The 21,605-nt window shown below is 36.4% G+C and overlaps 1 protein-coding gene across 1 annotated transcript in view; it reads right to left on the bottom strand.

Moving 5' to 3' along the window:
* The window catches only part of CFAP47 (cilia and flagella associated protein 47), a 443,526-nt gene that overhangs the window by 150,243 nt on the left and 271,678 nt on the right, over positions 1–21,605 (bottom strand). Inside the window, exons 48-51 of the mRNA XM_047764176.1 lie at positions 14,956–15,152; positions 14,314–14,457; positions 13,537–13,710; positions 290–401 (exon numbers count right to left, since the gene is read on the bottom strand). Of these exons, the coding sequence (XP_047620132.1) occupies positions 290–401; positions 13,537–13,710; positions 14,314–14,457; positions 14,956–15,152 (627 nt within the window). The remainder of the gene's footprint in view (positions 1–289; positions 402–13,536; positions 13,711–14,313; positions 14,458–14,955; positions 15,153–21,605) is intronic.

Raw genomic sequence — 21,605 nt, 5'->3', positions numbered from 1 at the left:
CAAGGAGCGAGGCCAGGGAATGAACCTGCAACCTCATGGTTCCTAGTCGGAGGGACCATTAGGGCAATCTGTATAAATAAATGCTTTACTAGAGAGAAAGGAAAAAAACTTCACATATACCAAAGATTTTAATCTATTTTTCATGTATCAATTAAGTGTACGAAACGGAAAACTAAATTTCCCTTTGGGCTATTTATTAGAAAAGGGAAATGTAAATTACATTTTAATTTCTTCTCATCATGCATCTTTCCCAGTATGGTAGTTAACATTTTATTAATGATCATGTTACCTGTGAATACACCACGTTTCCAGGTGCATAGGTATAGAATATATGGAGTTGCCTTATCAGGGTCTATGGTGATTTCTGGATTTCCCCACACCATTGGAAGATCTGAAGATACCTAGAAATGACAATTCAAAAACAGAAATTAGGAGTTCCCATCATGGCTCAGTGGTTAACAAACCCAACTAGCAACCATGAGGTTGCAGGTTCAATCCATGGCCTCGCTCAGTGGGTTAAGGATCTGGCGTTACTGTGAGCTATGGTGTAGGTCACAGCCATGGCTTGGATCCCACATTGCTGTAGCTCTGGTGTAGGCCAGCGGCTACAGCTCCGATTTGACCCCTAGCCTGGGATCCTCCATATGCCACGGGTGTGGCCCTAGCAAAGCCGAAAAGACAAAAAGAAGAAAAAAAAGAAAGAAAGAAAGAATGAAAAGCAAACCAGATAAACAGTACATACAAGAAAAATCTGAGACCTATGAAAAATAGAACAAAAGAAATGATTCTACTAAAAGAACAATGTTTATTTTCTGTTGCTACTTGGAGCAAGATCACTGATGCTTAGAGAATCAGAGTATATTTCATAGAACATGCAGAATTTTATGCAATTTGATATACAAGAGACGGACCATTTCAATGAATTTCTGTGTCAATATTAATACAGAATATAAATATTAAAGCAGCATTTGATCACAACTCTGGTTGGCTAAATCCAACCTTAGTGACTTACATCTTGCTATCCCCCCATGGCACAGGCAAACACTAATCTACTTTGTCCTTGTAGAGATCTGTTGTCTGAACAATTCACAGAAATCATACAGCATGTGGTCTTTTGTGACTAGTTTTTTTTAACAGTGTATCATTTCTTTTCATTGATGATGGCCTTACATTGTCCGAAAACCCCATGTTGTGTAGGTAGCCTTTCGTAAGTTGATGGAAATTTAGAGTGTTTCCACTTTTGTCTACTATGAATAATGCCGCTATGAAAACATGTTTAAGTGTGTGAGTAGATACAGATTTTAATTTCTTATGGATATACATACAGGAGTGGAATTGCTGGGACATACAGTAATGGGACATTTAACCTTTTAAATTACGGCTTTCCAAAACTCTTTTCCAAAGTGGCTGTACCAGTGTGTTTCTACAGTGTTTGGTTATTACATTAACCTGACAAAATGGCTATACCATTTTTCTTTCTCACCAACAATCCATGATGGCTCCCATTTCTCTATGTCTTCTCTCAAAGTTTCTATTTGTTATTCGATGACAGTCCTTTTAGTGAATGTGGAGTGGTATCTCATTGTGATTTTGATTTGCATTTTCGTAATGATTAATAATGTTGAGTATCTTTTCATGTGCTTATTGTTCATTTGCATATCCTTTTTGGGGAACCATCTATTCAAACTCTTCATACATTTGAAAAGCTGTTACCTGTCATTTTATTACTGAATTGTAAGTGATGTTTATATATTCTAGAAACAAGGCCTTTATAAGATATAGGGCGTGTAGATATTTTCTCTCATTCTATGGGTGCTTTTTTCACTTTCTTCAAGGTATCATTTGAAGCACAAACATTTTAACTATGAAGTCCAATTTATGTATTGTTCTGTCATTTATGATTTTGGTGTCATATCTAAAAAAATTATTGCCTAACCCAAGGCCATGAAGATTTACCTGTAAGTTTTCTTCTCGGATTTTTACAGTTTTAGGTACTAAACCTCAGTTTATGATCTTTTTTGAACTTATTTTTACATATAAGTTAAGGGTTCAAATATATTTGTTTTGTATGTGACTATAGAGTTGTCTCAGCAGGATTCTTTTTTTAGGGCTGCACCTGTGGCATGTGAAAGTTCCCAGGCTAGGGGTCGAATCAGAACTGCAGCTGGTGGTCTACATCACAGCCACAGCAACACATGATCCAAGAAGCATCTGCGGCCTATGCCGCAGCTTGCGGCAATGCCAGATCCTTAACCCACTGAGCAAGCCAGGGATCGAACCCTCATCCTCATGGACACTATGTTGGGTATCCAGAAATGACTGAATTTTGTATACTGATCTTATATCCAATAAATCTTCTGAATTCATTTATTAGTTTGGATAGGATATTTAGTGGATGATTTCTCCCTTTTCACTGTGCATGCCTTTATCTCTTGTTCTTAAGTAATTGCTATATCTAGTACCTTCCAGTAAAATGTTGAACAGAAGTGGCAAGAGTGGAAATCCTTGTCTTGTTCCTGACCATAGGGAAAGTCATTCAATATTTTATCATTAAGTATGATGTTAGTTGTAGGATTTTCATGAGTGCCTTTTGGCACATTCCAAGCACTCATGGAATATTCTCCAAGACAGACCATGTTTTGGGACATAAAAGAAACCTCAATAAATTTAAAAGTGCTGGAATCACACATGGTATGCTTCTGACAACAACAGAATTGAATTAAAAATCAAAAATGGTCCTTAACTTGATTGAGCTACAATGGGAACTCTCTGTTCTTTTTATTTTTAATTGCTCAATGAATTTATTACATTTATAGTTGTACAATGATCTTCACAATACAATTTTATAGACTTTCCATCCCACAACCCCAGTGTATCCCCCACCCCTCAAACTGTCTCCTTTGGAGATCATAAGTTTTTCAAAGTCTGCGAGTCAGTATCTGTTCTGCAAAGAAGTTCAGTCTCTCCTTTTTTCAGATTCCACATGTCAGTGAAAGCATTTGATGTTGGTGTCTCATTGTCTGGCTGACTTCACTTAGCATGATAATTTCTAGGTCCATCCATGTTGCTAAAAATGCTGGTATTTTGTTCTTTTTAATGGCTGAGTAATCCACTGTGTATATGTACCACCTCTTCTTGATCCACTCCTCTGTCTCTGTTCTTTTTAGAATCATGCTACTGATTACTTCTATTGAATACAGTATAGTATAAATATAGGCATAGCTTTTAATGCCCTGGGAAACAAAAATTCATGTGCCTTGCTTCACTGTAATATTTATTTTATTACAGTAGTGGTCTAGAACCAGAACCAATTATCTCTTAGGTATGACTATAATTTGTCACAAGTTTCTTTACATGCCCCAAAGAGTCAATCTTTTATTCTTTGTCAAACACACTTCATGTGTGTTGTGGCACACTTTCAGCACTCAGATAGTTCAAAACAATTCTATCTTAGCCTTCATTTCCAGCCCACACATCACCTCTCTGTTAGTCAGCCAGAGATGAAAAATCTGGCACTCTCTCAGGCCTTTCTTGGGCAAGTGTGCAACTCTTCACATGCATCTATCCTACTTTGTTCCCTAGGGATATGTCGGAGCTTTTAAAATCCTCTATGGACATCTCATTTCCCAGATCTTCCTTTCAAGTTTATGGGCAAACTCTAGCTGGCCACAATTGTTATTGTAGCTTCAGGCAACTACAATGTCAAACTGCTAAGTATTTTTGGCACATGTCCTGAGGATAGGGCCTTTCCATCAAAGGAATATCTGAGACAAGTCATAGGATAACAACCCCTTGCTCATGGGGTGGGATGTTTCTAGAGAGCTGTGAAAAAGGTCAAGTTGTGACAACATTCTGGGGATGGGAATTGTGAGAAGAACTAAACTCAATCCACCTCTTCCTTTATTTGCCATGTTGTGATTTTCATACCTACCATGGTTACAAGGCTGTGTAGCTGAGGAGAGGAAGATAGTAAGAGGCCAAGTCAAAATGCCACAAAACCCTTGGCTCTTACCAAGATTCAGAGTTCTTCTTGAGTAAACACTCCTCAGACCATTTGAAGACTTTAATTTGAAGATTTGAAAATTTTCATTTTGACAATTTTGGTCATCGTTTTCATTATTTTTAAGGAGGAAGAGATTAATAAAACTTCTTGCTCCACCATTCTTGAAGTTCCAGGTCTGCTGGTATCCTTGGTCACTTTGATAAAACGCTATAGCATTTTACCCATATCTCAATTACATTCTCTGATTTTCTATTTTCTCCTTTCTATTAGGGAATACTCAACTTTCTATTGCAAACTAGTCTTGAAACAATGAGATGAAATATATGTTAAAAGGTTTTTTTTTAAAGCATCGTAGGAATGAATAATAGCAGCAATGAAAAACAGAACAAGGAAAAGATATAAAAAGTATATAATGAGGTGGATTAGTTAGCAGATTGTCAAAGTGGAGGTGTACAGCAAGCAGTTGAAAATGAGGGCATAGAGTGAAAACATCTTGAGTAAAAGTATGGATTTGGCATTTATATCTAGATGAAAGTTTAAAGCCAAGAAACTGTCAAGTGGGATGCTGTATGGACCTAAGAATGCTTTAGAAGGTGGAAACTTGATGAGAAATGAGAAGGTTATAGGAGTAAAAGGATCGCATAAGCAGCAAGCAAGAAATGGCATGGAAAATAAGAATACAGGATGATATAAAATAAAGGGTGAAGAATGTTAAGAAGGCAGATAGACAGTACCAAATACTATAGGAGTTTTGAGATAGATAACTTGGCAAAAGAACTTGGTCAAAAGTCATGGGTGATCTTTGTGGCAGCGGTTTCAACAGAGTAAATGAGCTATAAGTGGATCAACATGAAATAAAAAATGATCATGTAAATATTGTTTTTTCAAGAATTTTTGCAATCATCAAAAAGAAAGAGGATAAGTGAGGAGTATTGCTGGAGAGAAGTTTTATCTTATAACAGAAAATTTTTGAGAATATTTATATATTAAGAAAAATAATCCAGTGATGAGGAAGGTTCTAAAGAGAAAGAAAGGGCAGTTGGGAAATAATGTGAATCAGCCTTGAGTGCACAGAGGCCAACTTCATTTTACACATCAGAGAATGAAGATGGAGAATCAGAGACATTTCAGTGGTCTCAAAGCAAGCACAAGATGAAACCTGACACTACAAAGCAAAGATTTTCAGTCTAGCCTTTTCCTTTAGCAGCATCTCAGTTGATTCTCAATAGAATTTCCATTGAAATACCAGCAATAAACTAAATATTATGAATAAAAGAAAGGGCATATCCTAATACTCATTAGGATATGTTGATTGAAAATAATAGTGATTTTCAAATTAGGAAAAGAGGCAAAAAAAAAAAAGGAGTTCTCATCATAGAGCAGTGGCTAACGAATCCAACTAGGAACCACGAGGTTGTGGGTTTGATCCTTGGCCTTGATCAGTGGGTTAAGGATCCAGCATTGCCGTGAGCTGCGGTGTAGGCTGCAGATGTGGTTTGGATCCGGTGTTGCCGTGGCTCTGGCGTAGGCTGGCGGCTACAGCTCCGATTAGACCCCTAGCCTGGGAACCTCCATATGCCATGGGAGCAGCCCTAGAAAAGGCAAAAAGACAAAAAGACAAAAAAAAAATTAAGAAAGGTGATAATCATAATATCTCTAGGAATAAATATTTTTAGGTCTTAAATATGTTTCTGTTCTTTTCTGATTATTGGCACTACTTAGATATAGAAGAACTAGAATACATGAATAGTATTATTAATATTTTAATGAAATAATATTTAATTAATTTAATATGTAATATCTTTTTTTTGGGGGGGGGCTTTGTGTCTTTTCAGGGCCGCACCCGCAGCATATGGAGGTTCCCAGGCTAGCGGTCGAATCGGAGCTATAGCTGCCGGCCTCTGCCAGAGCCACAGCAATGCCAGATCCGAGCCACATCTGTGACCTACACTACAGCTCACTGCAATGCCGGATCCTTAACCCACTGAGCAAGGCCGAGCATTAAACCCACAATCTCATGGTTCCTAGTTGAGTTTGTTTCTGCTGCGCCATGATGGGAACTCCTAATTTAATAATGTAATATCTTTAACTACAGAAAGGGTCTCACTGAAAATTTACACTCTAGAAGTAAAATTAATCAGATTCTTGTTTTATTTTTGTATTGAAATAACAGAAATATAGACTATTATTTCTTGTGAAAATAATTGTTATGAATAGAACTGTACCTCTACATTTAATTGGGAAAAATATAGCTAACGTAGCATAATTATTATTTTTAAAGGCCTACGCTTTAAAAAAAAAGGCATTCATTCTGAAGAGTAAAATTTAAAATACCTATAGACATCACCTCTGTCCTAACAACAAAATGAAATATCCAATATTAAAAAATTATAAAATTTGAGTAGATAAGATTAAGATGGTAGAGTAGAACGACTGGAGCTTACCTTCACTCATAAAAGCAAACAAAATTACAAACAACTGCTGAACAATCTTCAACAAAATAGACTGGAAACTGTCAAAAAAGATATCCGACTCCAGAAGACAAAGAGGAGGCCATACTGAGAGAGTGGAAGGGGCGATTGTGCGATATAAATGACCCCTTGCCTGCCAGGTAGGAGGCCCACAGACTGGAAAGTAACTATATCGCAGAGGCTCACCCACGGGAGTGAGAGTTCCAAGCCCCACATAAGGTCCCCATGCCTGAGGATCTGGCACTGGGAGGAAGAGCCCATGGAGCACTTGGCATTTAGGGCCAGATGGGCTTGGGCACAGGAGCTCCACAGAACTGGGGAAGATGGAGACTCCATTCTTGAAAGGCACACACAGGATTTCACATGCACTGGGTCCCATAGGAATCTCTGTCAGACTTGCCTGTGGTTCTTAGAGGATCGCCTAGGAAAAAAGGCAGTGATTGTGGCTAATTGTGGGGGAAGGACATTAGAGACAAAGTTCTCAGTAATAATCATCAGTGTGAAAACCTCTAGAGGTGGCCATTGTGGAAAAACACGGCCATAACCATCAGGACTGAGAAGCCCCAGGCCAAACAAGAAACCAGGTGTGAACAAAGCACCACCCATCAGCAAACAGGTTGCCTAAAGACACTGCCCCCCTATGCGCCCAGCACACAGGCACCTCTGATCTCACCCAGAGACAAAGGCCCACCCACCAAAGGGATAGGAATCAGCTCCATTTACCAGTGGGCAGGCAACAGTCCCTCCCATCAGGTAGCCTGCAGCAAGCCCCCATACCACCTTCAGTCACAAAGGGAGCAGACATCAGAATCAAGAGAAGCTACAAATTAATTATCTGCTAAAAGCAGATTACACTAAAAATCTATTTAAAAAAAAAATGAAAAGGCAGAAATTTACGACTCAGATAAAGGAAAAAGAAAAAACCCAGAAAAATAGCTAACTGATCATGAGATTACCAACCTCCATGAAAGACTTTAGACAAATGCTAGTAAAGATGATCCAAGATTTTTTTAAATAAACTGGGGGCAAAGACTGATAAATAAAAAGAAACATTGAGCAAAGAAATAGATGATTTAAGGATTAAGCACGCAGAGATGCAAAATTCAATAAATGAATTAAAAAATTCACTAGCAGGAATGAACAGCAGAATACAGGAGGCAGAAGAACAAGTAAGTGAGGCAGAAGACAGATTAGTGGAAATCACTGATGCGAAGCAGAAAAGAGAAAAAAGATTGAAAAGAAATGAAGAGTCTTAGAAAATATTGGGACAATATTAAATGCACCAACATCCATATTATAGTGGTACCAGAAAGAGAAGAGAGATGGCCAGAGAAAAGAGTTGAAGAGATAATAGCCAAAAAATTCCCTCACATGAGAAAGGAGCCACTCACTCAGATCAGGAAGCACAATGAATAACAAAAGAAATAAACCCAAGGAGGAACACCCCGAGATACATATTAATCAAACTGACTAAAATTAAAGAGAAAATATTGAAAGCACCTAGGGAAAAGAAACAAATAACATACAAAGGGACCCCAATGAAGTTATCAGCTAATTTTTCAGCAGAAACTCTGCAGGCCAGAAAGGAGTAGCACCATATACTTTAAGTGAGGAATGTAAAAAACCTCCAACCAGGATTACTCTACCCAGCAAGGCTCTCATTCCGATTTGAAGGAAAAATCAAAGGCTTTACAGACAAGCAAAATCTAAGAGAATTCAGCACCACTAAACCAGCTTTACAACAAATACTAAAGAAACTTCTCTAGGTGGGGGAAAAAAAAGGACACTGCTAGAAAAAAAATATCACAAATGACAAGGCTCACAGGGAAAGGCATACGTACAGCAAAGGTATGAAATTATCCACACACAAACATGCTACCACACCCAGAAATCATGAGAAGAGGAGGGTACAAATGCAGGATAATGGAGATGTACTTGCAATTAAGAGACCAACAACTTAAAACAATCTTGTATATATAGAGACTCCTATATCAAAACTTCATGGTAACTGCAAACCAAAAATCTACAATAGATATACACACAAATAAGAAAAAGCAATCCAAACACAACACTAAAGATAGTCACCAACTGCAAGAGAAGAGAACAAAACAAGAAGGGGAGAATAAAGACCAACCAAAACAAATCCAAAACAATTATAAAATGGCAATAAGAACATATGTAGAGGTAATCACCTTAAATGTCAATGGACTAAACGCCCCAACCAAAAGACATACACTGGCTGAATGGATACAAAAACAAGATCCATATATATGCTGTCTTCAAGACACCCACTTCACTTCTAGGGACACACATGAAATGAAAATGAAAGGATGGAAGAAAATATTCCATGTAAAAGGTAATCAAAAGAAAGCTGCAGTAGCAATGCTCATATCAGACAAAACAGACCTTAAAATAAAGAATGCTATAAGAGACAAAGAAGGAAATTATATAATGATCAAAGGATCAATCACAGAAGAAGATATAACAACTGTAAATATATATGCACCGAACGTAGGATCATCTCAATATATAAGGCAACTGCTAACAATCTTAATAAGAGAAATTGAAAATAACACAATAATAGTAGGGGAATTTAACACCCCACTTACAGCAATGGAGAGATCATCCAGACAAAAAATTAACAAGAAAATGTAGGCTTTACATTATGCATTAAACCAGATGGACCTAATAGATACTTAGAGAACATTATATCAAAAGCAGTGGAACACACATTCTTCTCAAGAGCACACAGAACATTCTTCAGGATAGAGTACATTCTGGGCCAGAAATCAAGTCTTAGTGAAATTACAAAAATTGAAATCACATCAAGCATCTTTTCCAACACATCACTATATGACCAGAAATCAACAAGAAAAAAACTGCAAAAACACAAATACATGGAGACTAAACAACATGCTACTAAATAAACACTGGATCACTGAAAAAAAATCAAAGAGGAAATTAAAAAATACCTAGAAGCAAATGATAACAAAGAAACAACAATCCAAAACCTATGGGGGGAATTCCCTTCATGGCTCGGCAGAAACAAATCTGACTAGCATCCATAAGGATGTAGGTTCGATCCCTGGCCTCGCTCAGTGGGTTAAGGATCTGGCATTGCCATGATCTGTGGTGTAGGTCGCAGGCGCAGCTTGGATCTGGTGCTGCTGTGGTTGTGGTGTAGGCCAGTGGCTACAGCTCCAATTTAACCCCTAGCATGGGAAGCTCCATATGCCATGGGAGTGGCCCTAAAAAGAGAAAAAAAAAAAAAAAAAAAAAAAAGCACCTACGGAATACAGCAGAAGCAGTTCTAGGAGGGAAGTTTACAGCAAATACAAGCTTACTTCAGGAAACAAGATAAAGCTTATATAAACAACATAAATTTACACCTAAACAACTAGAGAGAGAAGAACAGACAAAACCCAAAGTTAGCAGAAGGAAAGAAATCATAAATATCAGAGCAGAAATAAATGCAATAGAAATGATGAAAACCACAGAAAAGATCAATGAAACTAAAAGTTGGTTCTTTGAAATGATCAACAAGATTGATAAACTCTTAACCAGACTCATCAAGAAAAAAACAAGAGAGGACTCAAATCAATAAAATCTGAAATGAAACATAAGTTACAGGGGACATCACATAAATACAAAGGATCATAAAAGACTACTACAAGCAACTCTATGCCAATAAAAAGGACAGCCTAGAAGAAATGGACAAATTCTTAGAAAAGTACAATCTTCCAAGATTAAACCAAGATGAAATAGAAAAGATGAACAAACCAATCACAAGTACTGAAATCGAAACTGTAATTAAAAAACTTCCAACAGGAGTTCCCATTGTGGCACAGTGGTAACAAACCTGACTAGTATGCATGAGGACACGGGTTCAATCCCTGGCCTCACTCAGTGGGTTAAGGATCCAGCATTGCTGTGAGCTGTGGTGTAGGTCGCAGATGTGGCTCAGATCTGGTGTTGCTGTGGCTGTGGTATAGGCTAGCAGCTGCAGCTCTGATTCAACCCCTAGCCTGGGAACTTCCATATGCCATGGATGTGGCCCTAAAAAAGAAAAAAAATAAAAAGGCCAAAAAAACACACTTCCAACAAACAAAGGTCCAGGACCAGATGGCCTCACAGTCGAACTCTATCAAAAATTTAGAGAAGAGTTAACACCTATCCTTCGGAAACTATTCCAAAAACAGCAGAGGAAGGAACACTCCGAAACCAATTTTATGAGGCCACCATCACCCTGATACCACAAAACCAGACAAAGATACCACAGAAAAATAAAATTACAGGCCAATCTCACTGATAAAATTAGGTGCAAAAATCCTCAATAAAATACTAGCAAACAGAATCCAGCAATATATTAAAAGGATTGTACACTATGATCGAATGGGATTATTTATCCCAGGGATGTAGGGATTTTTCAATATCCACAAATCAATCAGTGTGCTACACCACATTAACAAACTAAAGAATAAAAACCACATGATCCTCTCAATAGGAGCAGACAGAAAAAGCTTTGACAAAATCTAAAAACCCACTGCTGATAAAAATCCTCCAGAAAGTGAGCATAGAGGGAACCTACTTCAACATAATAAAGGCCATATATGACAAACCCACAGCTAACATCACTGTCAATGGTGAAAAACTAAAAGAATTCCCACTAAGATCAGGAACAGGACAAGGCTGTCTGCTCATGTCACTACTATTCAACATAGTTTTGGATGGCCTAGCCATGGCAATCAGAGAGAAAAAGAAATAAAATGAATCCAAATTGGAAAAGAATAAATAAAACTATCACTGTTTGCAAATTACATGATACTATACCTAGAAAATCCTTAAGACACTACGAGAAGACTGTTAGAGCTCATTGGTTAATTTGATAAGTCACAAGATACAAAATTAATACATAGAAATTGACTGCATTTCTATATACTAATAATGAAATATCAGAAAGAGAAATTAGGGAAACAATCCCATTTACCATCACATCAAAAAGAATAAAATACTTAGGAATAAACTTACCTAAAAAGGCATGGCTAAAGAAGCTGTAGTACATATGCACAATGGAATATTACTCAGCCATAACAAATAATGAAATAATGAAATTTGTAGCAACATGGATGGACCTAGAGATTATCATACTAGGCAAAGTTAGTCAGACAGGAGACATAAATGCCACAGGCTATCATTTACATGTGGAATCTAAAAAAGGATACAAAGAACTTATTTGCAGGACAGAAACTGACTCACCGACTTTGAAAAATTTACAGTTACAAAAGGAGACATGTGGGAGCGGGAGGGATGGGCTGAGGTTTTGGGATAGAAATATTGTAAAATGGGGTTGTGATTATGGTTATACAACTATAAATAAAATTCATTGAATTTTTTTAAAATTACAGAATTTTTTCTTTAATCTGCTTTTATCAAACTCTTGAGAGGATTCTTTGCTCACTAGTAAATTCTGGAAGAGGAAAGGGAGTGGTGGAAAAATGATTTTTTCCCTTATTTATAGCAAATCCAAATGGTCATGATTTTTTTCTTTTCCTTTTCTTTCTTTCCTTCTTTCCCTCTTTCCTTCCATTTGAAATGCCACCCATTATGTTTTTATCTGTTCATTAAATCTTCCTTGAAATACATCTATTATATGCATGATATGACTTATGCTAGATACAAAAGTGTGCATAAGAGAGGTATGCTCCTTTTCTCACTTTAAAATCTGGTGGAGAAAACAAACAGATAATAGGAATATGATACAGTGTACATGATGGTGGGACAGGTTAAAAAAAATGCTGTGAAAGTGCATGAATGGCACTTAATCCAGATTTATGGGGATCTAGAAGGATTCTTGGAAAAGCAGCATCTAAAACTTGCCCTAAAGATGAAAAGATAGGGAGTTGGATAGAGATTTCAGACAGTAGTTAAGTAGTATACAATGGCTTAAGTATGGCTGGAGCCAGCACATGCAAGAGATGAAGCTGAGCACATAGACTTTTTTCATTTCTATTTTTTCTTTTTGGCTGCCCATGGCACATGGAGTTCCCAGGACAGGGATCAGATCCAAGCCACAGTCACAATCTAAGCCACAGTCGTGGCAATGCTGGATCCTTAACCCACTGTGCTGGGCCAGGGAATGAACCCATGTCCCAGTGCTCCAGAGACACTGTCGATCCGGTTGCGCCACAGCAGAAACTCCTGAGCATATAGGCTTTTAAAGGATTTGAAAGCCACTTCAAGGAGCATGGACTCGATCTCGAAGGCAAGAGATGACACTGAAGAGTTTTAGCAGGAAAGTGAGATGATGAGATTTTCATTCACAGTATTCACTCCATTTGCAATCCAGTAAGGAAAGACGATGAAAATCAAAGTACCTGTCTTTCAAGATTACCCAAAAATGCAGAGGACAAACCACAGAATTTCCAAACTTCAGCAGTTTGCTCTAAAACTGGACTCAGGCATCTATGATGGATAGGTATTTGAAGATTCTCTGAGTTATATGTTATGATCTACTGAGTACACAACAATTTTTGGATAAATAGGGGAGTGGGGAGCAGAAAAAATTCTTTTGATATTTGCTTAAACCAATCAAGTGAGAACAGTCAAGTACAAAACCTCATAAAAATAAAGATACAAATAATTATGCACTTCTTCACATTCCCACTATTATTCACACTGGTAAACAAGAGGACACACTTTTGAAATTTTGTGCCTACAAATATCACATTACAACCTTAAAAGTTGTTTAAAAGTTTTTTTGAAAATATCTCTCATTATCATGTGCAATTTCTTCTAGAGAAAATACACATGATTCAAGTAAATTTTAATATTGTATGGTTATGATTATATACTAATACTTAGATATTAATATTTTTGCTGCTAATTCAACTTTATAATTGAAATGACATTTGAAAGCTGTTAGACTAAAAGAAGGAAAATTCTAACCACCTCCTTATGCAACATTGCTTCACCTAGTTAGGTAAAATTAAATATTTTAAAATATTCATGTAATTCAATATACTCCTTCAGAAAACACTTTAATAACAAAGAAAAAAATCTCACCTTATATGTTAGGATGTCCATTGAATAATTAGGCACAGTTATGGATTTATTTGTTATCTCCCCCACTTGACAGTCTATAATGATGCGTTCCAAGGCCGCGGGTTTTTTTCCAATCCCTGTTATGTCAAAGACATGCTCCATACCATCTGCTTCATTTTGTAGAATAAGTTTGCCCTGTAACAAATCAGTGAAATTTCAGCTCCATAGGAGTCATAGTTGAATGCCAAACAACCTCCTCTATCCCATTAATTAATCTTTGAATCTGATAAATAAAATAAGCTTTCAAGGAGGTGTTAGCAATTGACTTTTCCAGTTTATATATAAATACTTCTACTGAACGAATAAAGATGAATTTCCTGTGAAAAGTCCTTTATGTCTTTTTACTTTCTCTAAGTGAGAGTTTAAAAGGCATTCTCATACATAGCACTTATATACCTGTTTACCTCCTTGACGAAGAAATATGACTTAAGAAATTATTTTCTAAAGTACAAACTTCCTTACTAAATAAAAAAGCAATTATTTTACTTTGTTAAACATATTATATAAAAATATTCTAAATATAAGTACTGACAGCCTGTGATATGGTGACTTTCAGAATATTTATTCCTCAAGTTAAAACATTTATTATAGTTTTAAACAGAGTAAACACTAATGATCAAATTCATGGAAAATACAACTTCTCTGCAAGAAATTTATCAGAAGTTATATAGGTTAATATCACACATTGGCTTATTGATATATTAATCCTGGGGGGAGGGGGGATCAATGAGTTCATACCATAATTTCACATTCCAAAATAGGTCTGAATGTGAGAGGATAATTCACAGTTTCACCTGGTCCAACATGTAAAACAGGAGGTCCATAAAACCATTCTCCTTCTATAGTAACTTGACATTTCCATTCCTTGTTTGTTGTATTATTCTAAAGCATGAAAATAAAGACAGAAAAGTATCAGAGGGACAGAAAAATATCAGTCTAGGAAATTCAAAATTCCTTACAGTTATATTATCTTCATCTATGCTATGATCACTCACTAGTAACCAAGCTGTAGCCAGTCACTGTTATTAGCGCCTATGAATCCATCTTAATCAAATGTGCGATCACAAGTGACTTTGGAGCAGCGTAGTATGAGAGACCATGACTCTGCTTGGTGGAGTCACGAGGCAATCAAAAGAGTAGGAATGTGATGGTAGATAAAGGATGTTAGAGTTAATTTTTTAAGCAAAGAGATCCAGCACAAGTGATTAATCAGATGAGTAATATGATAACATTTATATTCAGGAGTAAAACTGTGACATCAATATGGAGAAACAAATGCCAGCACATAATGCAATTAGGAATTAGTAGTAGTTTAGACGAGAGGTTTGAAGGACTTTAACTGAGACAGTACCAAAAAAAAAAAATTTTTTTTGTACTTACTATTGGAATATTTTGGGTAAGGGCTTGAAATGCTGGTGTTTCAAAATCAAATCTTGCATCTGGATATTCTTCATCCACTACACCTTCAATGCAATAGACACGCACATCATACTTTGATGTCAACAAAATTTTACAAGGGTAGCGTCCAGGATTGATAGGAACAAACTGTAAAGGAACTGGAACAGATCCATCTGCAGCTATCAAAATAATTTTAAAAAATGGTTCAATGATTTTTAATGGTATGAATCTTAAAATTCATTTTGGGATAATGTGATATTTAATATTATTACATTTAATTATATTCTGTAACCTGGAAGAGACTAGGTTATAACCAAGTAACACACTACCCCTACATTTCCTGGGCATTACAAGCAAGTTTATTTTTTTTTTAAATCAACGACAGAATATATCTGCATAGGTCAGAGGAAGGTCTGTTCCATAAAGCCACTGAGGGACCCATACTGTGAAAGATACCACTTTCTTCCAGCTGCTCCATTAGGAACATCTCTCCTCCTTAGTTTACAGGTGAAGGGGAGAAGCATAGCTAAAAGTTTGCTCGAGGGCTTTTGGGTGCTCAGCCCCAAAATAACAGACATTACACTTAATTGGTCAGAACCAACCACATGGTTCCATCTCAGCCCACATGGGATGCAAACTGAGAGATATAGGGAATATTTAGTAAGCATTACTGTCTGCCACATTTCTATGACACAAAGGTACTCCGCCTCATGGCAATCAAAATAATTTGTAACTTGACCAGCAGATAGAAATGAATTTTTCATAGTTAATAACCAAGGGAAGCCAAAAGAGGCATGTCCAATGAATACTTCTCATATCACCTTGTTACACCATTTACCTTAAGTTAACAGCTAAGATCATTTCATATGATGGGCAGGCTATCTAAGTGGGTCCTTCCCTTTCAAGCAACACTGCTTTTTCTCTGAAGGTTGCCATTTTCCTATTCTCCATGAAATGATAAAAAAGTCTCTCAGCCCTAAAGCAAGAAGTAGTATAAGAATATAACACAAGTTTCACTGCTAAAGCCAAAGTATTTAAGCAATCAATGAGAAACAAGTGATAGATGTTTAGAAGCCTAATTCTGTACAATTCTCTGAAACTAAGAAAGCAAATCAAGCTTATCGACCAATGGACCAACAAGTATCATGGTATTAATTGGCTATCATTTTGTTGTTGTTGTTGTTGTGTCCGCCACATGTGTAAGTTCCTGGGCCAGGGATGGAATTTGAGCCACTGCAATGGCAATGCCGAGTCCTAAACTGCTAGGCCACAGAGAAGTCCAAACTGGCTACGGTTTTAATTCACTCACATTTAACACTTTAAATGTTAAAAATGGCAAAGCTGTTTTCAAATACACTGAAGCCCGTATGTCAAGAAAACTAGTCATTCTTGCAAAAATATTAACTGCTTTAAATTATTTTAAAAACACAGTGAGGATGTATATATGTGTGTTATATATTATAAATATATCCATTATATATTACATAGAATATGTTATATTTTGGATATTTCTATATGTCATATTCATATATATTGTTAAATTTATAAATATTATATATTAAAAAACACTGACAGTGACTCACACTTGAAATCTATATTATATCTAACCAAAGTCCAAGATTCTCAGCCGGTCTAAGGAGGAAACAAAGGTTGTCAGAATGTTATTTTTATTTCACCCTATTTAAGTACAAATCTAAATTTAGAATAGAAATTTTTTCTTGTCAAAAGGGACTCTAGATATCTTTTATCATCTGTTGTTTATTGATTATTTTCATTCTGAGAGGAGTATCTGAATTGTGACAACATAATTAGAACAAACCAGGTGAGATAATTACTTGCTTAAAACTTGTTGCTTTATTATCAGAAAGGAAGAAACTACCTTTTTCTCTTCCATGAACTTACTGAGATGAAAATATATTAGGTATTTAAATAAAATTACACTACTTGGAATACAAAATTTAAGCAACTCAATAGTAATTATTTTTTTCAACAAAGATAAAAAATTAGATATTTAATAGTAAAAAATATTTGAAATATAATAAGCTTGAAAATAAAGCTTCTATCGCTTTATGTTATACACTATGTACTTTTCCCTAAAAGTATTCATTTCCTATTGATACTGAGTCTGAAAGTGAAATCCAAGGACATTCTTAAGTGTACACTTTCCAACTCATGAAATGTTCACGAGCAAACACCTTAAGGAATATGTAGTGCCAGCTCCCCTCCCCTAAAACTCTAAGAAGAAATCCATCCTGATGGAATGATTCATGGATATGAGGATTATATTTTTGAAGATATATTGACAAAATGTGTTTCTTTTTCTTAAACACCTGAAATAATTAATTCATGCAAGGAAAATAAGTAGGAATATTGTATTATCCACAAGAAGCCACTTCTGGATTAAGGTATTCATCAGCCAGTATTCACATGCCCTTGGATGTAAAATAGCAGAGGTAGAGACTATTTTCATATTTAGAAATGGAGAAATTTTCCTGGCCACACTGTGCCACCATAATATCATTCTCTTTTCAGGACATGTTTTCTCAAAGTCTGCTCCTCTGCACTGTAGCAGATGTCCACGCCCTGCCATGTCCCCTTGGCATTTAAATCCTCCCCCAAGGCCAATGGCTTTATGGAAAACAATTCCTTTCTCCTTGAGCGTCTCCTCTGGTCACAGGAAGGTGCTTAACACTTGCATGGATCAGGCCAGAAGTGACAGTTAATGCCTGTAGTTGCAGTCCACAATAAATAATGTATCCAAATGGTGGAAAAATAACCCAGCTTCTTTATGTTTTGGTTGGAATAACTCTGAGGTGAATTTTATACCAACTCATAAAGATCCCCAGAGCAACTGAGCCCAAATTGTTCACAGTGGCACCTGTTCATGGACACTCCCTGAATTGGCTTCCCTTTGCTGTCTCTCACTCACACTCCTACCTACAGTGCTGAGATCACCTTTCAAACTCTTTCTCTCAAAACCTGGTCTCAGGGTCTGTTGTTGCAGATCCCCACCCTAACAAATCCCCTTAGACCAAGGAAAGAGGGCTTGCTGTCCTAAGCCTCATGTTTTCTAGAGACTTACCCTGAATCTCCTCTGTCACTGTCTCTCTGCACGTACAAGGAGTACATGGGCCCACTGGGACAGGCCTATGTGGAACCCAGCCCCATCTATGTTCCAAGTTCATGGGATGCCGTAATTCACAATCCAAAATGCTATAATCCCATTACCAATGCCTGTACAGGATTCTTCCCTATAATCAGTCCTCTTGTTGGAAAACCCCTAGAAAAACTAGGAGGTGGCTACTAAGGGGGAGATGTAAATTAAGATTAATTATGTGGGTTGAGGTACAGATTTGTACACAAGACCTCTTATGATACATACTAGGAGTTGAAGGAAGAGAATGAGGTGGGCACATGCCCAGGGCCAGCTATCCTGTGATGTCATGTTCTAGTGCAAAATTCTAAGAAGCCCAAGAATTCTAAATTCAGACATAGTCATCTAGGTTGGTATAAACTTCTATTTGTCAAGGTGAAATGAGAGACCATATTCTATTTAAAAATTTGATAGTTTACCACTTTCAAATTTAGATATATGATATGTGGGCTTCCATTTATACTTTTAACTTGGGCATCACAAATATTAGGGACAATTTGGACCTGTTCCTTCCATCCTTACTCTACTAGATGTAGCACACCTGAAGCCTTATTTTTTACAGGTGATCGTAGTGACTGTGGAATTTGCAAGGGTTCCAGAATTAAAGATAATGAAATATATCTAAATGTACCAGATTATAGTTACTAAGAAGATAAAGAAACATAAAGAGAGAAACTCTCTAATGAATAAATATTTTCTTTTATATAATATTAGCTACTGGAAGAATGGGTATGATCTAAAGTTTTCAAAATAACCCACAAAAATGGGCATTCAAGGATACATGACCTAGCAATCCCACTCCTGGGCGTATATCCAGAGAAAACTCTTAATTCGAAAAGATACATGCACCTTAATGTTCATAGCAGCAATATTTACAACAGCCAAGATATGCGAGCAATCTAAATGTCTACTGACAGATGAATGGATAAAGAAGATGTGGTGTTTGTGTGTGTGTGTGTGTGTGTGTGTGTGTGTATAATGGAATATTACTCTGCCATAGAAAAGAATGAAATAATGCCATTTGCAGCAACATGGATGAACACACAGAGATCATCATACCAAGGGAAGTTAAGTCAGGAAGAGAAAGACAAATATCATAGGATATCACTTGTATGTGCAATCTACAAAATGATACAAATTAACTTATTTACAAAACATAAACAGGCTCACAGGCATAAAAAACAAACTTATGGTTACCAGAGGGGAAAGGGGTAGGGAAAGGATAAATGAGGAGAGATTGAGATTAGCAGATACAAAGCACTATATATAAAATAGATAAACAGCAAGCACTTACTGTATAGTACTAGGAATTATATTCAATATCCTGTAATAAATTATAATGAAAAAGAATATATATACATATATACATATAACTGAATCACTCTGCTGTACACCAGAAACTAAAAAAGCATTGTAAATAAACTATATTTTAATTAAAAAAACAAAGCAGGAGTTCCCGTCGTGGCTCAGCAGTAATGATTCTGACTAGTATCCATGACAATGTGGGTTCAATTCCTGGCCTTGGTCAGCATGTTAAGAATCTGGCATTGCCCTGAGCTGTGGTGTAGGTCACAGATGCAGCTGGGATCCCGTGTTGCTGTGTCTGTGGCATAGGCTGGCAGCTGTAGCTCTTGCTTTGACCCCTAGCCAGGGAACTTCCATATGCTGTGGGTGCAGCCCTAAAAGTCAAAACAAACAAACAAAACAAAAACAAAAACACCAATTTAGTGAGAGAAGGAGCATGGATTCAGGAGAGTCCACAAGTCATAAGATTTCCAGGCATTCTTTCTATATAGAACATGCCCTTGTATTACATGACTGTGTTCTGAAGCATGTACTGACTGTCAGGATACCCTAGATGTCCTATATTCAGTCTTTTCCAATAAATTGCAAAAGTCTGCTGTTAAAAAAAAAAAAAGTGCAATTTCAGAGGCTAGGATAGGTCATGGTTGGGATGATAAATCAATACTGTTGTTTTGGCCAGCTATCATAACATAACAAACTACCCCAAAACTTAGTGGTTTAAAGAAAAACAACCGTTTATTTGTTTATGATTCTGTGGCCTGACCTCATTTGGGAAGGCTCACCTGCTTCATGCAGTATTGGCCAGGCTCACTCACGAATTAGGACCTCAACTGGGAATTTTGTCCATAAGCTTTCTAATTTTCTATGAGATGAGCTCAGTATTTTTCACTGAGTATACAAGAATTATCAGTAGCAAAAGAGTAAGAGCCCTATGTACAAATGGTTATCAGATATCTGCTTCTTTCACATTCCTCAATAATCCATTGGCTAAAGCAAGTCACATGGCCAAGAAGAGGGAGCAGAGATTACATAAAACAAGCAGACATGATCCACTTGGGCTGTAATGAAACCATCTACCATGTCTTGACTGCAAAGCAAGATACATGTACAAAACTGGTAAGGTGAAACATGCAAACACTGAGTTAAAAATTCTGTTTTCTAGTTTCAGTTCCTCTTCTACGTTGTGTGATCTGAGGCAAATAATTTAGAGGGCTTTTCTTTAGAATTCGAATTCTTAATCTGTTTAAATTAAGGAGTAAGATTTGATTAATAGCTTTCAAACATTTTATTTATTGGTTTGGGGAATACTGTGTCTGAACAATACCTAAGACAACCTCAATATATACAACAATGCCACAGGTGCAGCCCTAAAAAGCAAACAAAAGAAAACAAAACAAAAAAACACCTAGAGTTAATCTAGTTGAAGTAAAAAGCTATAAGCTCCCATTCACTTCCAACGCTGGATCCTTAACCCACTGAGCGAGGCCAGGGATCGAACCCGTGTACTCATGGATACTAGTGGGTTCGTTACTGCTGAGCCACAATAGGAACTCCCAATAGTCAGGAATTCTTAATTCAGAAAATGAAGTATCAAAAGAATGAATAACTAAATTTATATGAAGACATTTATAAAATGACCTTATAATAAATATTTGTTATAAATTAATGTATGAGTAATTATATTAGACAGCTTTTTGGCCTATTTGCTAATCACATTTCCATCTACTACTGGAAAGTGTTAGTGTAGATCTTTTTTTTTTTTTCTATTATACAAGTAAAGGACCAAATCATTTCAGAATTTTAACCATTTTAGTGACTTCATTGTGTTCTTTTGTGCACATGAGCATCTGTCTCACAAACACTCTGGCAAAATAAGTGATGGATTCATTGTGTGCAAACATTTTCTCATTACTAAGGAGTTTACTCATTTAATATAAAAAGCATGAAGTGTGCCAAAAGACAATATAAAAAAGAAAAAAAAAGTATAGCAATAACGATTTTAGAGTGTGCTTGATTAATTCTGTAAAATGTTTTCATTAGTATCATCCAGTCAGGGAAAACCGTTTTCTGAAATGGGTTTAGCTGCTTAAAGTGTCAAATTTATTCAATAAAATAACAATAATTTAAAATGATAAAGACCCATGCTAATTACCGACAAATTCAATTTTTGAAA

Source organism: Phacochoerus africanus, chromosome X (genome assembly GCF_016906955.1).
Source record: "Phacochoerus africanus isolate WHEZ1 chromosome X, ROS_Pafr_v1, whole genome shotgun sequence".
Classification (NCBI taxonomy): Eukaryota; Metazoa; Chordata; class Mammalia; order Artiodactyla; family Suidae; genus Phacochoerus; species Phacochoerus africanus.
The sequence above is the reverse complement of the archived record's forward strand: the minus strand, read 5'-3'. Positions and strand labels throughout refer to the sequence as shown.